This window comes from Haliotis cracherodii, unplaced genomic scaffold, assembly GCF_022045235.1.
Source record: "Haliotis cracherodii isolate W230 unplaced genomic scaffold, xgHalCrac1.p SCAF_1, whole genome shotgun sequence".
Taxonomy (NCBI): Eukaryota; Metazoa; Mollusca; class Gastropoda; order Lepetellida; family Haliotidae; genus Haliotis; species Haliotis cracherodii.
In genome coordinates this window covers 43,572,709-43,600,222 of record NW_027266264.1, presented here as the reverse complement: position 1 = coordinate 43,600,222, position 27,514 = coordinate 43,572,709, and the positions used below count along the sequence as shown (strand labels likewise).

The 27,514-nt window shown below is 40.7% G+C and overlaps 2 protein-coding genes and 2 pseudogenes across 3 annotated transcripts in view; 3 read left to right on the top strand and 1 right to left on the bottom strand.

Moving 5' to 3' along the window:
* The window catches only part of LOC139464624 (zinc finger C2HC domain-containing protein 1B-like), a 213,324-nt gene that overhangs the window by 70,819 nt on the left and 114,991 nt on the right, over positions 1–27,514 (top strand). For both annotated transcript variants that reach the window (XM_071246160.1, XM_071246153.1), the window contains exon 5: positions 24,359–24,504. In XM_071246160.1, the coding sequence (XP_071102261.1) occupies positions 24,359–24,504 (146 nt within the window). The remainder of the gene's footprint in view (positions 1–24,358; positions 24,505–27,514) is intronic.
* Positions 1,435–3,978, top strand: LOC139470846 (uncharacterized). Its single transcript, XM_071253160.1, has one exon. It carries the CDS (start codon positions 1,435–1,437, stop codon positions 3,976–3,978), a length of 2,544 nt encoding a protein of 847 aa, XP_071109261.1.
* Positions 4,532–5,697, top strand: LOC139464614 (uncharacterized; annotated as a pseudogene).
* LOC139470837 (uncharacterized) lies at positions 18,217–23,679 on the bottom strand (annotated as a pseudogene).

Sequence of the window (27,514 nt, the reverse complement as noted above, 5' to 3'; positions counted from 1 at the left end):
GAGTTTATTTATAATCATAATAATAATACATTTGTATGGCACTTTTTCCATGTTGAATATCATGCTCAAAGCACATTATTACCCCAGTCATTCTCATCTCCAAGGGGAGTATATATATGACCTAGGCTGCCTGTCATATGCAAGAGAACAGCCACATTGTCATATTATCTTACCGTGTACCCATTCACTGCTGGCTGAACAGTGGCATATTTTGAACAAAGTCACTTGCCCAAACAGACACCACATGCGGACCAAGGCCCTTGAAACTCTCAGGAGCCCAGCAGCCGAACACGGTCACCCATCTGAGGACTCCCCGTGACTAACGTGACCTGTTGTTTAACTCTGCTTTGAACAAAAATTCAGTTATTTTACAGCATGCAAGTTTGATGTGGGAGGAAATCCCTAAGTGAAATATATGTATGGTGCTTGGATTCGAACACGCAAACATAGTTTTCTCGTATGTCTAGGAGACACACAATGAATTGCCGCATCTAAAACGACAGAGCCAATCATGTGTCATTTGAAAAAAGATGTCAGAGCCCTGAATTAAATTAAATAGAAATGCAAGGTGTTTGTTTCTTGCTGTGAAAAAGCGTTTGGTTTATGAAAACCAACACAGACAATAACGATATATGAATTAATTTCTGAAGTGAGACCACTGGAGTTTGAAAAGGAGTATAACCATTTCGGCGCATGCGTAGATTAATTCACTTACCATGCATGCGCACCATTAATGAAAAAGGGCGACAACATGACAATGTGACATTATCAAATGTTGTGTTGTCGCTCAATTAACGCCTTTTTTACACATTTTTGTTGGGGTGACAACGTGTCATATTTTGACCTTGAAAAATGTTGCATCGTTGTGCTTTGGTGAAAAAAAGAAACTTACTAAAAGCTTGACAATGCAACAAATGGTCAGAATGTCCGATATCACATTGTTGCATTGTAGCAATGTAGCGCTTTGTTATTACTTAGGTATTGAGTTGAGTTTATAATGGCAATAGCAAGGGTTACGTCATCGAATGTTATGCATTACATGCACCATACCATACGATAATTTTCTATAATTTTTTATTGTCCATTACGAATGTTAAATTCAACAAGCTAACCTGTGCTATGCAGATGTGACTGTTAGTCATCAGGTAATATACTCCAATGGGTGTTTATTTGTAGTTAAGTCAGCTTGGGAACCCGAGCAATTCACAATCATATTCCGTTTCTCTCACACGCCCAAACTTAATCATGCCTTACCGCATGCGCAGTCAGCTGTCAGCAATTCCTTTGTTCAGCTCACAACACATGGTTCATTCAAGCGCGTTTCGTAATGGTCGGATCTTGACAGAACTTTATGCCATAATTACGATTTCTCAACGAAGTACCTACGTAGTAACGAAGTAACCGTCACATACAGTAATGTCTCGTAACAGTACTATGGCCCCTTGTCGGAAACGTAATTCGACTAACAAAGCTGCCATCGATGTAAACAACCAAGATGTTCGACCGGCCGTATCGACACGACTTCGGTCTAATTCTTCGGACGTTCGCAGGAGATACCAGTCAATTAATCCAGACTCGACGGCTACCGAACATTCTCACGATCCTGCCAACTGGTACGTTGCAGAACTCCGAGAGCGCATTGCCAGGGACATCGGAATTTTACACCTGCCAAATTCTATGTCACGAGGTCAACTCATTCAGTTCTACTCAAAGAATGTGCCAGCGAACATAAGGCCACTACCTGCCTCCCGGACTTCAGCTACAAGCCAAATCAGACAAGAGTTTCGAAACACTCCTAATTCAGTGGATATTCGCGATGTTGGAGAACCTAACGAAATTCCAAACAAAGCACCGAGAACGACTTCGCCTGTGACGTCACCAAGTGTCATGGCTGCGCCCACACAGCCTGACTTGCAGAGTTTAGTCGCGTCTGTTCAAGCGCTTCAACAGTCAGTGGAAACTATCACAAGAGTTTTGCTGCCTCACCATACTCAGTCGTCACCTTCCGCCACCGACGCAACGACAAGTCCCTCAATTCTGCCGCAGCAATCAACCGCCAGAGAAGAAATTAGACTACACGGGAAATTCACCCTGTCAACTGCATTTGCCAACCATGCCGCCACCGCTACGCAATCACCGGAACCCAACACACTGCCAAGACTGGAGACAGTGTCTGCACATCTCAGGCAACAGATTCACGAGGGTAGGGACATTAATTTGGCTCTGTTACTAATTCCGGATGATGTTCATTGTGGCCCATGTAGCATTCAGATAGGCGATGGTCAATTACATCTCAAAACTACCAATGACAAGAGACTTCAGAAAGTGTTGGGTATCAGAGACTTCCTCAAAGCATTTGAAAGATTCAAAAAGATAATGTTGGAAAAATTCCCCAACAGGTCAGCAGAGTTGGACGAATATCAAGGCATTATTATTGGACTAAGTAACGAGACGGAAGACAATGCGTTCTACACTTACCACAAGATGTTCTCTGCACAAGCGGCAGCAGCCATTGAACTATTAAATCGACCAGTATACTGGGGCAGACTGGACCGAGAACTCTATATCAAGATCTTTACGTCCAGGAAAGCCAATGCATGCCAGTGGTGCGGCGAATTAAATCACGCATCGGAATTCTTCCCATTGTCACTTGATGACCAACTGAAATCATCCCTGGTACCAAGGAAGCCGCAGCAGCTACGGACGAACAAGTTCGACGGTACAGACGCCCATGGACGAGCCATCATCTTCCACCAGGGACAATCCATCTGTAATAATTACAATGACAGAGGATGCAGCCATCAACATTGCAGGTTCATGCACGTGTGCTTGATATGCAAGAGGACCCATCCGAAATATCAATGTCGTACAGACAAGACGTCCAAGAATGGGAAGTCGGACAAATCACTTGAAGCCAGACCAACTCCTGTTGATATTGAGACACTGAAAGCTACTTTAGTCAAGCATCCAGACCAAAACATGACAGCATATCTCATCCTCGGCTTCCAAGAAGATTTTTACACAGAAATTAAGAACCCACCAACCATCACACGAGTATGTCGAAACTTGCTATCAACCCGGGGACCCCTCAACGTCAAAATGGTGACTAAACTGATAAATGAAGAGAAGGACAAAGGTTACCTTATGGGTCCATTCCACACAAGTCCCTTTCCTCTGCAGCGAGTAAGTGCCATAGGATTGGTTGAGGGCAAATATTCCAAAAAATTACGACTTATAGTAGATATGTCAGCTCCACATGAAGACCAAGGTAATCCAAGTCTCAACTCTTTGATTGATAAAGAAGAATATTCCTTGAAGTATGTTAAAGTCGATGATGCCATATCATGCATTAGACAGCTAGGTAGAGGAACATTCATGTGCAAAACGGATGTTACAGATGCCTTCAAACTTATCCCAATTCACCCCTCATTGTGGCATCTTCACGGTATCAAAAGGCAAGAATATTTTTACTACACACGATTGGTGTTTGGCTGCAGATCCAGTCCAAAAATCTTTGATACCCTCGCTTCAGCAGTGTGTTGGATAGCCAAACAGTGTTATCATATCGACTATATATTACACCTGCTAGATGACTTTATCTGCTTCAATAAGACTTTGGAACAAGGACAGAGAACCATGTCGTCTCTTTTGAAAATGTTTGATGACCTAGGCATCCCTCTCTCTCAACCAAAAACAGTTGGCCCCACGACTTGCTTGGTGTACCTCGGTATCACTCTAGACTCCATCAAGATGGAAGCTAGACTGCCCATGGAGAAGATAGACAGATTGACGACCATCATCCACTCCTTACTACAACAGAGTGAAGTCACCAAACGAGACTTGCTGGTAGTACTGGGACACATGAACTTCGCAGTGCAAGTGGTGAAACCAGGACGTACCTTTATCGGCTACCTTCTGCAATTGGCACATTCAGTTCCAGACCTAAAGAACAGGGTACAGTTAAATCAAGAATGTTGACTCGACTTCACCATGTGGATTTGTTTCCTCGAACAATGGAATGGAGTGTCCCTTTTCACAGCTGACAGGATCCAGACTTCCTACTGTACACAGACGCAGCCGGAGCCATAGGTTATGGCGCATATTATCAGCGAAAGTGGTTTGCCTCTAAGTGGCCTGGGCGTCTGTTCACACTGGTAGCAGACGACATGTCTATAGCCCTGATGGAGTTATACCCGATCGTTATGGCAGCAGAGGTCTGGGGAAAAGAATGGGCTAAGAAATCAGTTAGATTTTATTGTGATAACAAAGCCACAGTGGACATCATCAATAAGGGCAGATCCAAATCTCCGGGTATCATGAGGTTCCTGAGGAAGTTAACGCTCACCTCAGCTAAATTCAATTTCATGTGCAGCGCGAGGCATGTCCCAGGGAAACACAACCATATCAGTGATGCTTTGTCTCGATTACAGATAGCAAGATTCAGACGCCCAGCTCCTCAAGCCTGTCGCCACCCAACTGCGTGTCCTCCTATGGAAGAATTGATGTTTCCGAGAACACTACCAACTACAGCATGGCAGACAACGAGTTAGACAACCTGTGGGCATCAGCAGTCTCCCATCGTACATATGAAGTCTACCAAGCAGGTTTCAAGGCCTATGCCCTCTTCATCGCAATATGTAGCAGTATATGGAGTTCATCACTTCCTCCCATATCGAAAGAATTGCTACTCAGATTTGTGGCACACTGTCATAAACATCAAAACCTCAGGTATGCAACAATTAAGACATACCTATGCCGTGTGAGGTTTATGTATCTCAAAGCAGGAGTGCCGAACCCTTGGACTCTGGGCAACCTGACAAGACTGCATACAATAGTAGGTGCCGTGAAGAGACAGCAAGGCTGTACAGCATATGTTCGGTTGCCCATAACAAGCTCTATACTTACCAAGTTGTGTCAACTCTTAGACCAAGGTGCCTTCACCTCCACACACAATATTATGCTGAAAGCAGTGTGTTGCCTGGCCTTTTTCGCATTCCTCAGATGCGGGGAATTTACGTGTGATAGATTCAGCCCGCATGTCAATTTGTGTTTCAATTCAGTGGTGTTTGCCAGCGATTTGTCATCCCTTACACTCACCTTACAATCTTCGAAAACTGATCCATTTCGCAAAGGTGTGAACATTGTGCTGCATCGGATGAATACTGCCATCTGTCCAGTACACAATATGCTGACCTACATGTATCACAGGAAACAATCTTGAACTTCCCCTCATGACCCTTTGTGTCACCCAGTGGTAGTGCCTTATCCAGGAAGTTCTTTATTCAGTGCCTCAAAACCTTATTAAGTATAGCTGGATACGATGACAAAGCCTACAACGGACGTTCATTCAGAATAGGAGCAACAACATCAGCTGCAAGTAAAGGTGTGCCTGATCACATGATTCAGACATGTTACACTCGCTATATCAGGACGTCCCAAGTCTCAATACGTAAAGCTCAGATAGCGATGACACAGAAGTGACCAGCATTCAATAGGATTAGAACAAACTGGAACTCTGTAACATTTTATCATGTTCTCCTGTTTATGTCTTACGGCCTAATTACTTTTGGGGATTCTCATCAACTCAATTTCACAATTATCATTAATAATAATATGGGCAATCTATCCGCTCTATCAGAGGGCAATTCAGGCGGATACTATTCCCCCTGCAAGTAATTTAACATTCATCTCTTTTTGTTTTTTCATCATTCATCTACTCTGCCAGGTACTCCTGGCGCTCGGGAGCAAGTCTAGGGGTGCGCGACTCCTACTTGTATTACTTGGCAGAGGTACAGCCCGGTGATCGGGTATATTTCTTCAACGTCCGTGTTCGTATACTCAGCCATGTCTCAGTACGCTCAAACAGTATGGAATGCGCTACTCCTATATTAGAGACTTGGCTGAAGTTAGTCTTCCATGTACTATGTTTATGTGTCATGTATATATGTATATACCAAGAATCCCCATATGCCAAAAAATTTAATAAATGTTGTTCTTTTATATGTTGTCGTGTTGTTATTGACATTATAAATTTAATTTTGAAAGGTTTTGCTTGTTTTTGGAAGGCTAACAATGCTACAATACAACAGTGTCCCGTCAAGTATTCAATTGTAATATCATGGTGAAAAACTTCCCAGATTTAGAGTATCTAAGTGACACTTATCAAGACTGAGTTCAACTTGGTACCATAAAAAAATTGTCCTGAGTAACTACACTTGCTACATGTTTTTAGATCCATTTTACAAAGTGCATAGTGTCAGAAACTACAGAAGTTATCTTATCTAAGAGATACATATCAAGACGTATCAAGAAATAACTGAGTCTTGAATACACATTTAATCATTCTTTCTGATGACATAAAGCGACCCTAGTGTCTATCTCTTCTTAAGGCCTCATGGGACTTTTTTTTATATAGTTTATGTTCACTTCTATATGAACAAACAAAATTCTGATGTGCCCTATGGTGATGGATACTGATAACCCTGTTCTCTTGTTTAGGAATGTGTTCCTAAAACAAGAAGTGACATTGTTAGCCCAGAAATTCTTTTTTATTTAGATCATGACAGAATTTGTTCTACCTGTATGATTTTTGGCATTCATGAAAAGGTATAGATTTGATGCACACACCAGAAGCAGGGTGGGATCATTTTCTTTTCACACTTCGCTAAGGTAGTGTTTCCCCTAGTTAGTGAAGTGTTAATTACTGTAAAAAACGTGAAATTAATGCGTCTCCAAAAGAATGCGACTGCTGGCCCCTAGCCAAAAATGTGACTCAATATGAATGCGACAACCCCTCCTCTCAAGCATCAGGGGATTTATATCTAAACAAAATGTCCTCTGTCAGGTTTACAGGAGAATCCTGGCCTTAAAGGGGCACTGCTCTGAAGCAATTCCCCGGGACTGGATGCTGCGCTATTCGTTAGCGCATTTGTCACTTTTATTGATAGTATAAGGGCATATGGTCACATTGATCAACAAAATGAAATACATTTTGGAAATAATAAGGAAATGTAGGTATCTTTGTGGGTAGTAACAACGTGTGGCGGTGTTGACGTTGATTAATGAACAATTTGCATACTCGTATATGCAAAGGGCCGACGTATGGTTCATGTAGGAAGTGACAACTTGGAGACGATGGCTTGTGGTATATACAGTTATACTTTATACATGTTGATATATACATACAAAAGACACTATGTGCCTGGTCAGCACATAGTGTTAGTGGTTGTTGTCTAGGTGCCCCGGAGCACCCAGCCTAACCCTAGCTAGGCTAAGGGTAAGACCTTTCTTTTCTTTCCTTTCTCCTCTCTGGACCAAGGCTTATATAGCCAAGGTCACCTGACATTTAGTCAGTAATAAATATAAATGTAAACAGTAAATCATCAGTGACATACTTGCACATCCTGTTCAGGATGGCAGACGGTCGATGTACACAAAAATGGGGATTAACAAATAGGATTAGCATCTAATAAATAACAGCAATTAAGTGTTTCAAGGCATATAGATGTCATGGCTCCAGGGTAATGAGCCTTTGCAATCAAATGTTCTTCAGACAATGGATGTCGTAAATCAGTCGCTATGACAACTTCCCTCCGTTACGTGAAGCTTGGACCCCAAGCTTACATGAGTCCAAATTGATATGTGTGAACTTTATCACCAAGGAAAACAACCATGCAAATGTGATCAAAATCAGTTATATGAAATCCTTATGCAACAAATATATCTATGCAATGACGGTGTGAAAGTGATCATCTAGCCAATTTGATTTAGTGCCAGTTTGAAAACTAACCAAGTAATCTTTGTAATGTGCAATTTCACTACAAGGTAATTACTGCTTTGCACAGATTCAATAAATATATCACTGAAGGTTCTTTGAATTCAGGAGTCTAGTTTGGCGGTGCGACTCAGTACCGAATGATGATAATGAGTAATGTCATAAAAAGCACAAATTAAACATCTCAGCAAATATTTCGCATAAAGAAATTTGAAACCAGGAGTCTAGCTTTACCGCGTGACTCAAACGGTACTTGTGGGTACTATTGCCCTTTAAAGTACAATGGGTGCTCTTCCCGTGTCTTTGACGGAGCTTGCCCAGATATTGTGGGTGCGATGCTCAAGAAAAAAAAATCCTTAATTCCGACATCAAAACTCTGAAATGCTGAATACTGCTGTGCTGTTAATTACTTAATACTGACATACAATAAACATATGTGTAGGGGTGGCTCACCCAAGAATATCCCTAATCTGAATTCAAAGTCCTAGACAATACATTCAATTTTGTACCAAACTGTGCACATTAATTACTTGTAACAAATGACAAATCTTGTCGTTTAGATTTTTGAAATTACGAGTCGAGCTTTAAGGTGTGACTCGATAACCCTACAGCTTAGGTTTGTCTGGGCCCTAACTGCAACTATATGTCTGGCGTGGCCTGGAGACATTTCAAAGATTCCCTACACAATAACTTCAAAGATCTAGCTTGACTAAAGATGTAATTTGGAGTATATTGCACATATACAAAACTGAATATTGTAAAGAAACATTTTGGCATTTATATACTGGCTTTGATTAAACATACCTGGTTGCACTATTCAACAGTCACACAATATATATCCTTGATTGAGTCCATGTAAGTAAACACAAATTAGTAAGTCCCAATGAGATATCTTGTACACAGTGTCCATCTTGTAGGTGCCCGTGAGGCGGTTTCTGTATTGTGCAGGGTGTGCATGAAGATGGCTGTGGTCGGGTCTCTGTGGGATAGGCGTGTATACTTCTTTTCTTAGGTCATGTGCAGGAACGACATCTTGAAAGGGAAGTCTTAGCAGTGTTGCTAAGATATTCGAGCAGGGAAGGTTTGGGATCGGAGAACTTGTTCTTGATCTGAGAGGTTCTTGTTCTTTCTTCAATCTTGTTAAAGGCCATTTCTTCGTTCTTGGTGATTGGCCCACAGGAAGGTAGTATATCCTTTTAATAAGAGACTGTCACTTCCTACAGTTTTGTGAACCATATGCCATGCTGCAAAGAGGTACAGGAAAGGACAGACTAAGAAGTCTGTCATACCCGATAGCTCCACCAAATTAACAACGTGTGGCGGTGTTGACGTTGATTAATGAACAATTTGCATACTCGTATATGCAAGGGGCCGACGTATGGTTCATGTAGGAAGTGACAACTTGGAGACGATGGCTTGTGGTATATACAGTTATACTTTATACATGTTGATATATACATACAAAAGACACTATTTGCCTGGTCAGCACATAGTGTTAGTGGTTGTTGTCTAGGTGCCCCGGAGCACCCAGCCTAACCCTAGCTAGGCTAAGGGTAAGACCTTTCTTTTCTTTCCTTTCTCCTCTCTGGACCAAGGCTTATATAGCCAAGGTCACCTGACATTTAGTCAGTAATAAATATAAATGTAAACAGTAAATCATCAGTGACATACTTGCACATCCTGTTCAGGATGGCAGACGGTCGATGTACACAAAAATGGGGATTAACAAATAGGATTAGCATCTAATAAATAACAGCAATTAAGTGTTTCAAGGCATATAGATGTCATGGCTCCAGGGTAATGAGCCTTTGCAATCAAATGTTCTTCAGACAATGGATGTCGTAAATCAGTCGCTATGACAGTAGCATCGGTAATGGTGACGAAGTTTTGACAAGTCACTTGCTTGGTAATTGTGCGATTTTCGTTTATACTATTTTGACTTGCAACACAAAGTAAACATTTCTCCTGAGCATTGCTTATTTTATCATGTTTATATTTTTACAGTCAAAATGTGCAAAATTTTCACTTAGGAAAATTATTAAACGCCTGAATATTCAGTTATTTTACAAATTGACTGAAAATTATGTCCACCTGTAATATTATGACAACAAATTCCAAACGTTTTTATGTTTAATATCATAACCAAGAGACTGAAAATGTTACGATGAAAAGAACATTTCTATATTGTTTGGCTTTTAATCCTACATAATAATCTATTGTGATGTGTTTAGGCCCTATTGATCGTCTTTATCAATTTTGGTCAATCTGTAAAGAAATGGACAGATTTTTCAGTCAAAATGACTGAAATATTTAAACATTTTATAAATTGCCTGAGAGAATCACATTTTACAAATGTAATATACAAAGGAAAAGACTTGTGAAAACAACGTCAATCGCGCATCGAATAATTTCCCAACCAAGACGTAGAGGAACCAGAATGAATCTGTCCAATGCTACTGCAAATGAAGGAAAACAAAATGCGAATATCATAATTACAACCTACCAAATTTATGTGTATAATTTTAGGCAGCTTCCTTGTTCGAGGAATGTATCCGTGAATATCCACATACAGGAACAATATCCCAAACGTCTGCAGCTGTACAAAGAAACGTATTCGATGATACGTGTCTCTGTAACAATCAAATATTTTAAAATGTAAAAATCGTTTCAGGATATTATAACCCGTGTTCGTTTCTCAACTGATCACTTAGATTGTTTCAGGTGTTTCACATAGCTGTCAAGTCTCAAAGGTTGGCTGAGAAAGCCCACGTGACAACTATTTTCATAACATCCACGGTTCCTAAAAAAATCCATTGAGTTAGATAACAATGAGCAATTAATCAACTTATTATCGGTTAACCCTTTTAAGAAAGTATGTTGTTTTTAAATCGGCACTTCATGCAAGGATATGAGTGTATTCCCTTTGTTTTAGTAAACCCAGACATGTAAACACTCACTTTTGAGATATCCACTGTGCAAGATAACAGTGATTAATCAATCAATGTATTTTCTGTTAATCCTTTGATGACTAGGAACGATCCACTGATTTACAAAAAAAGTAAATCAACTGATCATTCATCTCTTGCTGGGCTGCCACGTGCATATTACATAACACACATTTCACCTCACTTCAAACCTGTATTTAGATTGAATAATTACCCCAGACACAATAAATGGGTACCTTCGTCAGATATTCAGAGTGGTGCTACCACTAATTATATCTGTAATAAATTCATTAACTGAGCATCAAGTGAATGATGACAAATACACAAGTGTAGGGTTATACCAGAAAACGTGGATGACAACAAGGGAGTAGTAATCGTATTATCAAATCCGAAATCCGAAAATGCTTCACTGCATGGATAGTTTTTTTTAAACTATAAAAATCAGGGGTATTTCAAAATGACCACAACCGATGAGTTCCGCCGTTCTTTATGTCTGCTTGTTTAGGCTGAAGAAATTAATTAACATGCGCCCTTTGCCAAAATCTTTATAGATCACGGTTAACCAATCAGTGTTCAAAAATGGGTAAAACAAATATTGTCCCAAGTTTATTTTGCTGTCCTTGCAGACGGTAGTCCAGTCTCTTGTCACGCTCGGTTGGGTCGAGTATCATCCGGGTACTCAAGGGGAAAAAACAATAACAAAGGCAAAAACCAGTCCCGGGGAATTGCTTTAGATCAGTGCCCCTTTAATCCAATCACATACCAAATAGCACCGCTTATTAGCGCCGAGTAGAGTACTTCAGCTAAAACAATACATGTGCGCTGGCTCGTGTCGGCCTTTGATGCAGTCGCAAAGAGCAAAGACACCATGTTGGGTGGCGTCTGTATGGACTTGCAGGTGTGATCAGTGATGACATGAGTGAGAAGAACGTTTGTCTTGACCCCGCAGTGACAATTTACAGGATGTAATTAGTGTTTGAATGACATTGTTTATATACTTGTAACAAGTGCTGCTCAATAAACAGTGATGTGGAATACACCCGTTTAAAAGGCTAGATCATCAGACCGATCCTCTTCACTGTGGACCAGGATACTTCCACCCCCACCGGCCCCATATTTTCGCTGGATGACGAGGGAGTTTCTGACTTCTTTCTCATTGAAGACGTCTACTGGATCTACGAACATACCTAGTCAACTCTACCCTTGAAGCTTCCAGAGTGTTTTCGTCAGATGCAGGTGAGACCGATCCAAGTTTAATGAGACCTCTCGTGCTGCCTTGAACCCTGCCAATGACTATCCGCTTGTTTCATTGTTCCCTACGACTGTTATAGAGCTCACTCCTTTTGTACCCTTGGAGGGTACACACACGATGGTTAACATGCCCAATCCTACAGGCTCTTTTTGAAGATTGAGAATCCATGCTCCCCTAAGGACCGATCTTCATAGGACCATACGGAGTCATCTGACAACTCGTCTGAACAAGGCTAGCGAACCTCCCACTCTCAAGAGGTATTGCAAGAGGGGCATCATTCATCTCGTGAGAATCGACATACAACACCTCATAGGATCTACAGTCACCTCACTTTACCCGGAACGACCATCGAAGGATTGGTATCCTCTAGATCAGGATCTTCAGTCGGAGGTTCCCAGTGTTTCCGTTCTCCGATATATGCCTGATTTTGGCTGGTAAAAAATGGTCGACCAGTCAATTTTCAGTGTCCCTTTCTTCCATAGAAATAATGTTTGAAAAATTTAACTTCAACGAATCTCTGTCTGCAACGCGGTGTTAAAACTTTGTTCACTCAACTCTAAAATAAGTCTGAGTATCTCTCCCACACAGAAAGGAAATTCCAGTTTTCTAAAAATTAACTGGACTCAACTCGTTTCGATTCATTCAGATTGCATCTATGTTATATCTAAACTCAATACAGCTATAGTAATCAAGTGACGGATTTAATCAATATTTTCTGAATGAGCTCAGAACCATGTGCACACTCATGTGCAGTGATGAGTTAGCATTACACCATTGCCACAGGACTTACTGGCTACAGGCTATTTTGCATATCACAATCACGTGACTTAACTTTTCATGTGTTTGTTAAAAACAAGCCTATTCTGAAAAGAAGGACAGACTATCCTAATGCAAGCCTTTGGTGTGCTTTACATATTCTTTTTCATAATTATATATATTTAGATATGCTACTACAAATGCTAAAGGTGCATGATAATATATTTTTACCCACAATGTGACCGAATCGGCTAGCTCTCCAAAGCAATTTGAGAACAGCACATGGAGTTGTACATCCAATATAAACAAAGGATAAATATCTAGGATGATTTGTCAAATCTCCATGCAAGATATTGCATGGAGATGTGACGAATCATCCTAGAGGAACTATGCTGGCTGCATGGAACTCTGGGTAGGAGGGTGAACCACGTGTACTACAAGCTCTGATACCTTCATTCCATAACATTGCAATTGTATATAGAGCTCTGAGGTACGGACTGTTGCTGTGAGGAGCTTGTGTGTACTGCTCTAACAATGGTGGGAAAGCAGACGACACTGTCATCATTCTTCGGGGGCAAAAACAGTATGCTTGGGGAAGGAGGGTCAACATTGCCTTTTAAGAGTAAGAAAATTGACTCAGAGACTGAGAAAGAGGGTGACAAAAATACGGGCACTAGTGATTGAAGTCAAAATTTTGCTCAAAAATAGAAACTTGATTAAATGTCTGAGACAGGGCCAGATATGTCAACTGGCCGTTGTCAAAAGGCCAACCAAACTAAAATTCAAAATTTTAATTCTGAATTGTTGCAGGAATTCAATTGCTTATGTTTTGAAGAGGAATGTGGTAGAATTATGATGTACTGCAAGATATGTGAGGCAGCTTGTAAACAAAACAGATTTACAAAAGGTTGCCTTGATATGAAGAAGTCTGCATGGAAAGAGCATCGCGATAGCGCAGCTCATCACCATGCTGTTACCACAATGCATCATAGAACTTCCATGGCAAGTCATATGAATGCAGCAACGGAAAAAAACCTTATGAAACATTGACTGTGAGGATGAGAACTGTACTGTTCATGGCACAAGAAATTTTTGTTGCAAACAAATTTTATTGTCTCTTGGATATGCAGAAAAAAAATGGACGTACCAGTTTGGTATATACACATTCTGATTCAGTGTAAGAAATGGAACATGCATTAGTTGGAAGCACTATTAAGGATCTGAAAGAAAAAATAAAGGAAAGCAGGTTCGTTGGTTTAATCATCAATGAAACAGTAAATGTTACTGTGGAAAAAACCCTGATTATTAATCAGTCTAGGGTCTGATGGCGCAAGTGTGATGACTTTAAGGCGAAGTCGGGTCGGTGTTCGACTGCAACAAGGCGGCAGCCCTTTTATGATTCAAGTACATTGTATCACCCATAGAGTGGCTTTAGCATCTGCAGGCAAAGTATTCAAGACTGTCGCTGATAATAGAGAAACACTGAATAACATTTACATACTGTACGAATATTCAGTGAAGAGATATGCCAGATTATGTGAACTTTCTGGGTTCTTTCTGATTCCGTTTTTTCAAGTATGAAACAGCTGCACAGTGTTCTTTTGCTGTCCGTTGAGAGGGCTGACAGGGGGCGAATGCACTTGTCATGGAAATAGAAGGAGATTGAAGCAGAAGAAGGAAATAATGGTGCAGCAGTCAACGTCCAGAAAAAAATCAAAACCTACTCGTTTATTGCAACAACCAAAATGCTATCAGATGTGTTTGTCACAATAATTCAGAAAGACAATCTGAATCTCGGCATCATGCCACTTTTGAACTCAACCTGCAACTCATTGCAAAGATGCAAGAAACACCTGGAGAAAATGAGCAATCTTTTATTAACACATCACAAACGCGAGTTTCGTGGTGTGAAAGTTACATTTGCAGATGCACGTTCAGTGCAAGCTTCATTGGTGAATTGTGCAGTGCTTTACATGCCAGATTTCACATCTTGTCTTGACAAATTCCTGAAGCCATCTCACTTCCCAGATTCATGCGAAGAATTGAATTACAATGGAAGGGATTCCCAAAATCAGCTGATTACCCATTCCAGCTCTTTGATTGGTCCAATAAATAATGACAACACACATATCATAGATGGCGACCGGGCCAACCGTGATCTAGTCAGCTACAAAACTACAGTTGTGGGACTTGAGACACACACAGAATTACACGGAATTATCGAGTTATCATGGCTGATTATGAGGATATTTATCCAGATTTTGCTGTTTTGGCAGCTGTAGCCATGACGATACCCATCAGCAGTGTGCCAGATGAACATGGCTCCAGTCTACAAAACCGCATACGGCAAGTATGATCTTATGCATCTTCCCGAGGCAAGAGAGTTCACTGACTTTAAAAGTCCAGTTTCCACCCTTTCCGAACTAGGCTGGAATACCTGGGCTCAATATGCGTTATGTCCCTTCTATGCCTCTCCTATGGACCAATCAGATTCCACCTCTAGTATCACTTGCATTTGCTTCAAACTAAATAGCGGTGACCAGTCAAGACAATCTGATCGATAATCAAGATCCATATTGTGATAAAACATCGCGAAGTGCCTCAAATCATGTGAGCACCTTGATTAAAAACATGAAAAGATTTGGTATATTTTTAGTCAGCCGGTCCAATGAGTCTGGTTGTTGAGGGCGACTGGGCTGGCAATAGTGCTCCTTTGTCCAACACACCACTTCGACCCTAACCTAGCTTTTCGCGTCAATTTTGCTGGAGTTCACAGTCCCTCTATCCTCGATCTTTGCAGCTTGGGGATCCGCTGCAGCATAAGACTGTCCTTGTTGACACTCCAAGGTGGGTTGGTTGGTTGGTTGTTTAACGCTGCACTCATCAATATTACTGCTATATGACAGCGGTCTGTAAATAATCGAGTCTGGACCGGACAATGCAGTGATTAATATCATGAGCATCGATCCACACAATTGGGATCGATAATATGCATCCACCAAGTCAGCGAGCCTGACCCCCTGATCCCGTTAGTCGCCTTTTACTCCAAGGTGGGTGGGGAAAAGGGGTGCAGTATTATTTACCTTTCGACATGGCTTCCCAACACCCTGGTTCAAAACGGAGACGAATAGATTCTGACAATACCTCGCCTTACAAGAATACATACATTTCATCTGACTATTGGCCATGTTTTTTAGTAATTGAAGCATGTGACAAAGAACCAAGCCTAATCCTTTTGCAATCTCTGAAGGTATCGGAGGTATCTGCAGAGAGGTTTCAAATGCCACTAAACTTCGTTCCAGTTTTCTCCTTGTAGAGTGTGTAAAGAAACATCAATCAATCAACCTACTCAAATTAAGAGAGTTTGTCAACATCAAGGTTGCTGTTTCTGAGCACAAGACATTGAACTTGTGAAAGGGCTTTGTCCGTGTCTCACATGACCGAAGAACAAATTATCAAAGAACTTGTCCAACAGTCAGTCACAGCTGTGAAGAGGTTTACTATCAAGAAGAATGGTGTTGTTGAACCGACCAACACCTTCCTCTTCACTTTCGCTCATTCAAAGATTCCACATTCGATTAAAGCTGGTTATTGTAGCATTGGAGTGGAGGTGTATATCCCCAGTCCACTCCGGTGCGACACCTCCCAAGCGTTTGGACATGGATCCTAGTACTGCCATGCCTCTGCTGTTTGTAACCGCTGCGGTGACAAGCAAGAGGCCACTGACTGCAGGAAGGATGTGAAGTGTTCAAACTGCGGTGGGAACCATCTGGCCTCTTCCTAATCCTTTCTCTGTGGCAACATGAATTGCAGATTATGAAAATGAAGACCGAACAAAACCTCTCCTACTATAAAGCTAAGAAGAGGGTTGTTTGTTCTACTGCAACCACTTTTTCTATCTCTTACTCTGCTGCTGTCTCTCGTCCTCCTGTCACCACTGCTTCTATCGACTGCCAGACTGATCTAACATTGGTGAAGTCTGTTCAGCCACTTCCAAACCGGCTTCATTCCAAAACCCATCTGTGACACCCCGAAAACCCAAAACCATAAAATAAGAATGTCGAGTCGCAAACTCCAAAACCAGTAACAGAGCCAGAACCAGTCAAACTTACAAACAAGGGGGAAAAAATATTGAAAAAGAAACAGCAAAAAGAACAGCTGCAAACACAAAAGGCCAGCTCTCCTTTAGAGGTCCCAGTAGAGGTCCATAACTCCTTTGGTCCTTTGGACATGGAGGTAATTCCATCTCCACATGAAACAAATAGGAGTACTACAAAATCTTCCTCACGTTAGCATGACATTTCTCCTGTAGAAGCACCACCATGAATCCACAAGACAAAATACAATGGAACTGCAGAGGTCTTAAGAAGAATTTTAATAAACTACAACTTTTAATCAGTCACCTTTTTGTCTCCAAGAAACATATCTGAACATGTCATCGATCCTAATTGCGTTGATCGATGCTCATGATATCAATCACTGGATTGTCTGGTCCAGACTCGATTATTTACAGACTGCCGTCATATAGCTGGAATATTGCTAAGTGCTGCGTAAAACAACCAACCAACTAACCAACTTTGAACATAGTGTTTAAATTGTGTTCACTGTATCTTCCACCTTTCATCTGTCAATCAGATCTTCAGACTTTGTACGATCAGCTCCCGAGGCCCTGTATCATCATGGCCAATTTAAATTGTCATAATCCCCTATGGGGGAGTACTGATACAAATAATAAGGGAAAAGTCCTTGAAGATTTTATCTCAAACAATGATTTATGCATCTTCAATGATGGTTCTAATACCTATCTTCATCCTGCCATTGGCACAAACTCTGCCCTTAACCTTTCACTGACGGATTCAAATATTTTAAATGAAATCAAATGGTTGGTCCATGATGACCATTTTCAAACAATACTTACAGCTATTAATCTGTGGAACTTTACAAAAACCAATTGGTCTTTATTCCAAATACTATGTTCTGAAAAACTAAAATCCGACAGGTTCAGGAATGTTCCTGATCCTATACAACTTTTTTCAGATACATTTAATGCTATAGGAGACAAAAGCATTCCTAAGTCATTTGCAAACCCTCCTATATGTAAACCATGGTTCGATAATAATTGTAAACAAGCTGGAAAAAAAAGGAAGAAAGCTGAGAAATATTTCTGCTGACATCCCACTGTGCACAACTTGAATAACCTTAAAATCACGGGCACCAAAGCGAGACGTACAAAATAAACGTCAATCCTGGAAGAACTATTGTCGAAAATCAATTCCTGCACACCCTTGTCAAAGGTGTGGAACATGATGCAAAAGATTTAGGGCAAAGGATACAAATCTGGAGTTCACCTTCTCAAAGATGGTAATACACTTTTAACTACTAAATCTGAATTTGCCAACAAACTTGGTGACACTTTGGCACACCATTCCTCATCATCAAGTCTTTGGTATATCAACAATCATATAACCAATTACAATCAAAATGTAATCTTACAGATCCATTTTTACAGACAGGTCAAAGGATGGCGGCAAAGTTGCAAGTGCCACCATCATCGGATCCAGAACTGCCTCCTCAAGAATCCCAGATTCTAGTTCTATCTTTACTGCTGAGGCAAAAGCTATCTTAACAGCCTTGACCTATATCAAACATCAAACCCAATCATCTTTTCTTACTCATTATCTTGCCATCAGGCGCTAAATGTGTCTCCTCAAATCATCCCATAATCCTTGACATTTTAGAACCTTTCAATGATCTTTCTACTGGCCAATGTGACATCGTCTTTCGCTGGTTACAAAGTCATGTAGGCATAACAGGTAACTCAAAAGCTGATGCTGCAGCTAAAGTAGCTCTTGACAAACTGTTATCTCAACTATTGATCAAGTACAGTGATTTCAAACCAACCATCAAGAGTTAAACTTAGGATCTCATGCAAAAGAATAGGAACACCCAGGTAGGAGGCAATGAACTACACAAATTAAAACCAACAATCGGTCATACCTACTTAGGTTGTCAGTCAAGACATGACGGGGTCATTTTACGACAATGTCGTATTGGCCATTGTCGGGTTACCCATGAATATCTGCTGAAGGCAGATGAGGATGAACCTCCTAGGTGTATCCCTTGTGATGAAAGGTTCACCGTCAAGCATATATTGCTTGACTGTGTGGACTATGCAATCGCAAGGGATTCACATTATCAAAGTGTAAATCTGAAAGATTTCTTTTCCCGTGTCAGTGGGCATCTCATTATCAGCTACTTGAAAGAAATTGGCCTGTGTAAAAAAATTTAAGTATATATGTGAATAATTAAATGCGTGTTTTTAAATTTGGTGTGATGCTATTATCAACTGACTTTATTGAAGGCTCTGTCCAGGAGGTTAAAGTATCGTAAAATTATTGTCCCCCTGTCTGACACGTTATCCTATCATAATCGATGTAACTGTCATCAACCAGTGTTTTTAAGCCAACTCATTGCTGAGTATTTTTTAATATTGGCTATTATTGTGCACATCCACAAGTAGCTAAAGTCATGACGTAAATCCTGCTTGGGTATCATGCAGGAAGTCGAGGTACTGTGAGTCCCCATGATCCCCAGCGAGGTGGCCTAGCTTTGGTTACTGGTGGCCTACAGCCCGTGTTTTAAAACTGTATACATGATATTGTTATGCTCAAATATGTTTGATAAATTGTTTTTAAAAAATAACTTTGAATAAATGACTCAATTGTGAATATATTAACTTGATCTCGTTGCTATACGTCTGAAATAGTGTCGATGCGACGTTAAATTTTAACTCACTCACTTACTCCTCTAGTCATCCAGACTTTTGACCACAAGATTATACCCAATTTCTATGTTTTCCACCATTGCTGGGATTATCGTTAGAACCCCATTTCATACACTCAGGCACATGAATGGGAACGTTGCTCACATTATAGGGATTTTTTTCCTCCGTGGATACTCTCATGACCCTACCTGTCCGGACTACCGAACCTCTCGGTCCAGTCTTCTCCTCACCATGATGCTTTGCCCCACCGTCATAGGATAAACCACACCCAGTGGCTACTGTTAGTAGATGTCCTTGTCTAAAGATAGGCATCTTTCTACTTTGACTATGGGTTCACCCTCTACTTCGCATACTCACCATTTGGGTTTACCCTCACTACCCTCGATTCAAAGCCCTCCTGCTGTGACTGAACACAGGTTCTGACAACAACACAGACTCTACCTCAAGTCATCCCGACTTCATGGAACTCAGGTGATATCACTGCCATCCCAGCACAACAGATCAGCTCGACTCGGTTACTGTTTTCAGATGGATTGCAGATAAATTGCAACTTTCTAAAAGTACTTCAACTGAGGACACCCTATCTTCCTTTGTTGTCCCTTCGGCTTGCTCCTAGGCATGGCCACAAACTTAGATAAGGGCTTGGGCTCTTTTCGACGACTACGTGATTGGCTTCAGTCTCCACGTTTGTTTTGGCTGGTGCAGGCAGACATGGCTTAGCAACAGTTGATCCAGAGTTGGATGGTGACATTGCAACCTTAGCGCCCTTTCTCTTGCACTTCAGTGAAGGATAGGGATCTCAGGCACCTCGACACTACAGTTTGGCGGACACTTCTCTTGATTTTCGGCAATAGAAGCTCTTCGTTGGCTTTGGTTCATGCTTCTTCCCTAGAAGATAAGATTCAAAATAAGACGGGAGCTGTCTTAGATCTTTTGGCTCACCACGCATGATTAGTCACAACTCATTGGTCATTATACTCTTAGGATGACCATTTTAAGAACCAGTTATGTCAACTCCCATGGTCTACACCCTTTTTTTTGCAGGACGTCTCCGTCTTCAGCAGAACCAACTAGAAGAACAGAGAAAAGATAGGAAATGACATCGAAGACGCCAAAGTCAGTGAGGAGGTAAATCCAATGGACATACTGTCTCTTTCTCAGGACCCAAGGGAAACACCGACTTTCCCAAGCCGGGAGACACATCCTCAAAGTGACATGCTGCCACATCCATTGAAATAAACCATGTCATGATTGTTTGTGTTTATCATGCTCAATCGAGCTTCTCAGACTGAGCATCCTCTTGGAGGATATACAAATGATTGCGCTTTTTTGAACTTCTTGTGTTTTCCTCTTTCTCATATCAGGATCTTAACACTCTTTGAGAGTGTTTCTTATTCCTATCTCCGAGTTGTCTTACGACACTTAACTTTGTTACTTTATTAAGTATTGTACCACTGTTAGGTCTCAGGTTTCTGGTAAATATCTGACGGTGGTCATCTATATTTAAAACAAAGTTGCGTGAAGTATAGGAGAACGTCCGAAATCTTGCGATTATTTTCGCATGTGAAGCTTGTTCGAGGCCGTTAGGCCGAGAACAAGTTTCACGTGCGAAAATAATCGCGAGTTTGAGGACTTTCTCCTACTTAAAACAAAGTTTGATCAAGTTAATGCCTCAAACTAATGTTCAAGTGATGTTCACTATACTGTGCTATACTATGGGAGGGTGACCGCTCTTGTTTTACTATTAAAACAAAGTTACATGAACATTAGTCATTTTAGGAGGTCAACAGGGTCAGCCCATGCAGGTGGTAGGTTCGTTTCGGGAGAGACAAACTGACAGTCTACGTATATTATAAGACAAAGACAACAAAACAAATGATTTCACAAATATTTATGCTGAACAAAATTTCACAGAAAATGTTGTGCCGTCACCAAGTTTCATTGTAAAATCGCGCCTGTTCGCCTTTTGATGGGCCCAGTGTCGGTCTTGTCGATGGTTGATTGCCTGGCGGATCAAAGGTTGCGGCGTCAATAACAGGGGGACCAGTTACAGAAGCACTTGGACGTCTTGAATTTCTCTGCACGATTGAGTCTACTGTATCCGCCATTTTCTTGGATGTCCTCTAATAAAAGAAAAGCTTATTTTGCTTGATTATATCACATAAACATTTATGTCAAAATGCAACTTTTATTTCCTGTTATAGTACAACAGGGGCAAAAAATAGCAGCTCCAAGATATATATAGTATACTGACACTGGGTGTGACCACTGAATATATAGAAATATTATTTGGGATTCTAACCCCGGGGATGTTGATCCGAAGTCTGGTCATTGCCAAAATGCATTATCGCGTCCTTTAACATCCACGGTAATGTTGCAACTACAAGCAGATTAGAAAACGCCATATACCATATTTAATAATTGTGGGAAATACACAAACATATAGGTAAAGTTTATACCTTGTAGCTTCGAATTGCATCCGATTTATGTTCTGTCTTCTCGGCAATTAGCTGTTCGTCTACTCCGCTGTTGTAGCTCTGAGGGAGTGATTTGTGTAAAATCCGCTGAACCAGCGGCCTTACAGAGACGGCTGACAGTTGACCGGAGTGGATGAATCCCAACGGCCGCATCAGTAACCCAAGCCTGCAGTGTATCGTAACGGGCGCAAATAGAAGGCATCACACTTTCCATGTACTGGTCTAAAAATAAAGTGAACTGTCATCAATTCATGCAGCTGACCGTATAAAGTACATAGTGCATAAGAACATTAGAACATAAGGTAAAGTCATCCAAAATATGTTAATCAGGTGCACATTACGTTACACAGACAGGTAGAACTCGCTGACTGACAGACAGGTAGAACTCGCAGACAGGAACGTCGCATAGGAACTACTTCTTCCTTTTTAACAATATTAGTTGTGAACTTGTGAGAGAATTATATTTACCCTAATGACATATACTTTTTGTACAGTCTGACGAGGCATCTTCCAGGGTTTTCCTCATTACTACAGATGGTCACGTGTTTCCTTTCAACCTTCCTGTGCTTCAGCCCCCCTCTGTTCGTTTTGGAAAAGTCCTCAGTATATTTCAATTGTTTGACGCCATTACTTGACATCAACAACTGTAACTGAGAATTTGAACCACTGCGTAGGTATCTGTGTTCATCTCCTGCCCTAAGAGCAAAGTTCAACCCGATTAAATAGACGAGGGTGTCCAAGAGCTTCTGTGGTGTATCTTCTCCGAGTAAACCTGTTTCCCAAAGTACATCTTCCTGCTGTTCAGTGATGACATCCGCTTGTCGTTTTTCAACCCCTATCCCTTTTCGAGCTAGTAATTTCATCATTTGCATCAAGAACGGATCGCATACCGGTGTAACAGGATGACTCTAAGAAATTGACGACAACCCCGTTCCTTCTTAAGTAATACTGAAGAGAAGACACAATTTTGTACAGAGAGTTGCTGCGGTACTCTTCACGCTTTTGGTTTTGAACCTCCGACAGAAATAACATCAATGTTCTGCTCAGATCATTTTCGTTTTCAGCTAACGACACTATGTTTTGATTTGCTATTGGAATTTCATCATTACTGCGTTTTTGCCTTTCAACAACCCAATTCTTGAAAATATTCAAAGCCCATCTACTCTTATGTTCAGTGTTCACAGAGTATGCCGAATCGAAAAAAATGCACCATATCCGCTTCAGAAAGGGGAGTACCGAACCGAAGCTTTTCATTGTCTAGATTGGTTCCCAACTGCGTAACCTGTACGGCTTTCTCAAAACATTCATTGTCACCTTTTAACAAATCTAGTATTTCGGAATTTAACTGTCTCTCAGACACACATGTGCCAATAATTCCTGATTCTTCTATCATCTTGCCAAGTATAGTTCGGTGTTGCAATTATCGTCAAAGTTATCATGACTTGTATTATACGGTTCAGTGTCAGTGTTCTCATCAGAAAATAACCGGCCTAATTCAAAATTCTGACAATAATATTCTCTTAAGTTATCCGTATAAAGTAATGTTTCAAAATCTGAGTTCACAACCACATCAGACTGATTGCAAAATGTCACGAACAATTCATCACCACAATCCGACATGTTGTCTCCCATACGGACCAAATTTCCATGACTCGTATGCATGTGGTCCTCCAATAGTTTAGCACGTGCATTGCTCCGTTTCATCGAGTCGATCATAATCATTTGATCGAGGAAGTGATGATACTCGTGACCTCCATTAGTATCGCACGATAATTATGTAAGTACATTAGTTTTGTGGACAGTTTTGGAGAGAGTTTTGTTTTAAGTAGGAGAATGTCCTCAAACTCATCATTAGTTTCGCACGTGAAGCAGATTGGAGGCCTAACGGCCTCCAACCTGCTTCATGTGCAAAACTAATGGCGAGTTTTCGGACATTCTCGTTCACAGACTAGGAAGTTGTGCCTCACCATCCAACCGTTGGATCAAATGCATAGTGTGAGATAGGATAAGTTTAAAGACTTGGAAATTTTATAATAAATTGTTTATAAACTTATCCTATCTCACTGCCCATCTGTCCATCCCTGCATCACAATTCCCTCGTCTGTAAGCTCTTGAAAGAGAAGGAGTTAGCTGGGATAGATATGTGATCAGTGCAGGTAGGTCAACTAGCATGCAATGCATGACCCAGATCTGTGAGGTGACTATGGCGATGTGAGGTATGTATGGTTGAATTAACTATAGAAGCTGGAAACCTTTTTTTCAGACACGTTTCCACTTAGGATCGAAAGAAGAAAGAGAAATGCACAATGTGAGAAAGGATAAGTATATAAACATACAATTTATTCTAAAATTTCCAATTTATCTCACCAGATTATGTGCAATGTCCTCACTGCCAACGTCGTTTCAATGCTAAAGCTGCTGAGCGTCACATTCCATTCTGTAAAGAAAAGAGTCAGCGTATCAACCGGGCTCAACCAAGTGCTGCAGCTCAAGCTAAGCAGGCTGCTCGTTCACAGGTAGCGTACTATCAGAATTATATTTGATCCTTATTATGTATTTCAACTTGACTAAAGGTCTTTTTGTCAGGGGTATTATTTTCCAAGTTGATTTTTATCACTATAGATTAAAATACTTCTTATTTAGAACACCATGACAGCCATGTTTAATAACCAATAATGTGTTCTTTTCTTATGTCTTGCTTTCTTACCCAGCTTGACCTTTGTCGTGCATGTTCCTCTGTTTTTCTAATGTTTCTTCCATTTCATTGCAGAAATTTTTATATCTGATCCCATCAATGTTCTGTCTAAAATATGCTCACAGAGTTCGATATTACTGTCATATTGAAAATGTAAATCATGCCCATTAATCAGCAATTTCTGCATGTATCATCACGAAAAATTTACAGTTATCATGTGGTATGAAGTGTTTTTGTTGTGCATTGGGATATTTGTCACTTCAACCTTTGATTTTTGTTCCTCTGTGACTACCAATAGTGCCATGGTAGTCATGATGAACATGGCATAATTCCTACAAAACTTCTACCTATATCACATATCTAAATCCTGTATTTTGGCTTCAATCACACGAACTAAAAGTTTTAGATTTTAAACAGACGTCCTCTTCACTGTCCATTTCACACAATTAGTTGCTGCCAAGTAGACCCGTAACAACCCACGCCTAGATGTCACAATGGTGGTCATATCTAATCCACAGCCTCCTTGACTCAATCGTCAAGATGCAGGAAAATTTACTATTATCCCAAGTCTGGACTTCCTCACAGTAACTGAGACTACAGTGACAACAGCTCCTATCCCAGATTAAGTCAAGGGCCGTATCTAGCCAGACCAAGAAGTTTGTGACATCGCAACCAATATCAGCGACCACAACTTTCAACGGGAAACTCAGAAATGTGGTAGATGAAGTGAAACAAGATACAGTCGAGCGTTTCCAGACTTCAACCATAGACCGTGCAGCAAGAGCTCATGAGTCATCAAATTCTCACAAGCGACCCTGGTACCAAAAGTCGAAGATTTCACTTGACCAGTGCCAAGTTAGCAGCTGCAAAATTGGCCTTCAGAAAGCTACTAAAGAAGCAAGCCATTCAGAACACATGGCGTCCAAGAACACCAAAGACTTTTACTTACCGGTCTTTATAGTCCCGAAGAAGAACACAACTGAGACGAGGATGATAATAGATCTAAAGACCCTCAACAAGAGATATCTAATGAAACCTCCAAAATTCCAGATGGAGTCCATACAGAAGTGTGGTCAACATTGAAGAAGGGAGACTGGCTTCTCAGCCAAGATCTTACAGATGCATATCTTCACATCCCCATACACCCATCATCTCAGAACTATCTACACCTCGCAATCAATGGCCGACACTACGAACTCCAAGTCCTACCATTTGGGATAGCAATAGCACCTTTGCTATTCACCAGAATTACAGCGCCAGTCATCAAGTTCTCCCATCTCAAGCTAGTTCAAATCCATGGTTATCTGGATGACTTCTTAGCGGCAGACCAAGGGAAAGATCAGCTACATGAGAACATGATATTCTTGGTCCAGCTTATGACTTAACAAGGTTTCCATGTCAACCCAGCCAAGTCAGAGACCACTCCAGTCCAAGACATTATATACATTGGAGCAAGATTCCAGCTAGACCGGGGATATCTATGTCTACCAGAGGACTGATTTGACAAGACTATAAAGATGATCCAATCAATCTCATGTCAACCCAGCAAGTCGCTGAGGTGGTGGATGTCTCTGCTAGGCATCTCTACAGGATATGACCTTCAGAGGAAGTCTGAGGCTAGGTCCTCTACAGACATGTGTCAACTCTTTACAATTGAAGGGCCTCGAATTCCAGTCTCAGTGACCGTATTTTCTTGAGTATAGTGTGCACTTTTTTTCCAAAAAACACAGCTGTGTAGAAGGGGGTGCGCTTTATACACAAAATAATTAGTTTTAGTGTTTTTTCCCCATGGAAAGATATTACTGTGAGCACGTAACACCGGAAATACCATGTCGCAAATTAATCGGGTAATTACACTGTCTGGCTATAAAAAGTGTTCTTTGTATATCTGGACTTATGTTTGTAACTTATTTCATTAATTTTATTCAAAATCCATTTTATTATTGTTTTGATTAATTTTGGCGAAATCGTGTGTGAAGCGATCGGAAGATCGCACAACTCACCGTTATTAACAGCAACTAAGGTCAGATTACAACTATTGATGCCTTGAAACGAAAATTAGTTGACAGAGAATGGATACATATATCATAAATGCCATACTTTGACTCGTTAGAATCGTCAAACTATTACAAATATGAGTTTTAACGAGTCAACACGTAGTTCTTGTGATCACGCGATCACGTGTGTGGGAGCCTTGATGGTGACTGGTCAGACTGGTTTCATGTGAAAAATAATAACAGGCAATAACGATCTACTGCTTCACTTATGGGTATTATTATTTAAAATATGTTTAGTGAAAGCTGCAACTAAATTAACAAGATATTGGGATATATTATTCCTGATAAAAAAAATAGTTTCAGATAAAAATTTTGCCGATCCTTGCATTAAAATCCTGTAAAGCTATATCATTGGGTGTGTCTTGACCGAATCACCGGTAGATTCCATGGAAACGTGTGTACAGCTGATTGCTGTTTCCAGCTTAGTTTACGAGAAAATACACAAGGTAATCTTAATCCCTGGATGTAAAACAATGCTTAGCAGAAGAAAAAAATACAATTTAAACGGTAAATAAACATGTCTGGTGATTATCTCAAATTTTGAATTTGTACTGACCAAGTTTCTCATCACCCGTTTGTGTACTGAAATTCGCTGAAGGGGTAGATCTACGGTGTATTTTTTTTCTGCGCTTTACATTCGATTTTTTTTCCCAAAAATACTGAATCTGCTAGAGGGAGTCGCACATTATACATGTGTGTGCACTATACTCAAGAAAATATGGTACACCTCCCACTTTGCAATAAGACCTCAAGGGAGTGGCATCCCGCTGACTT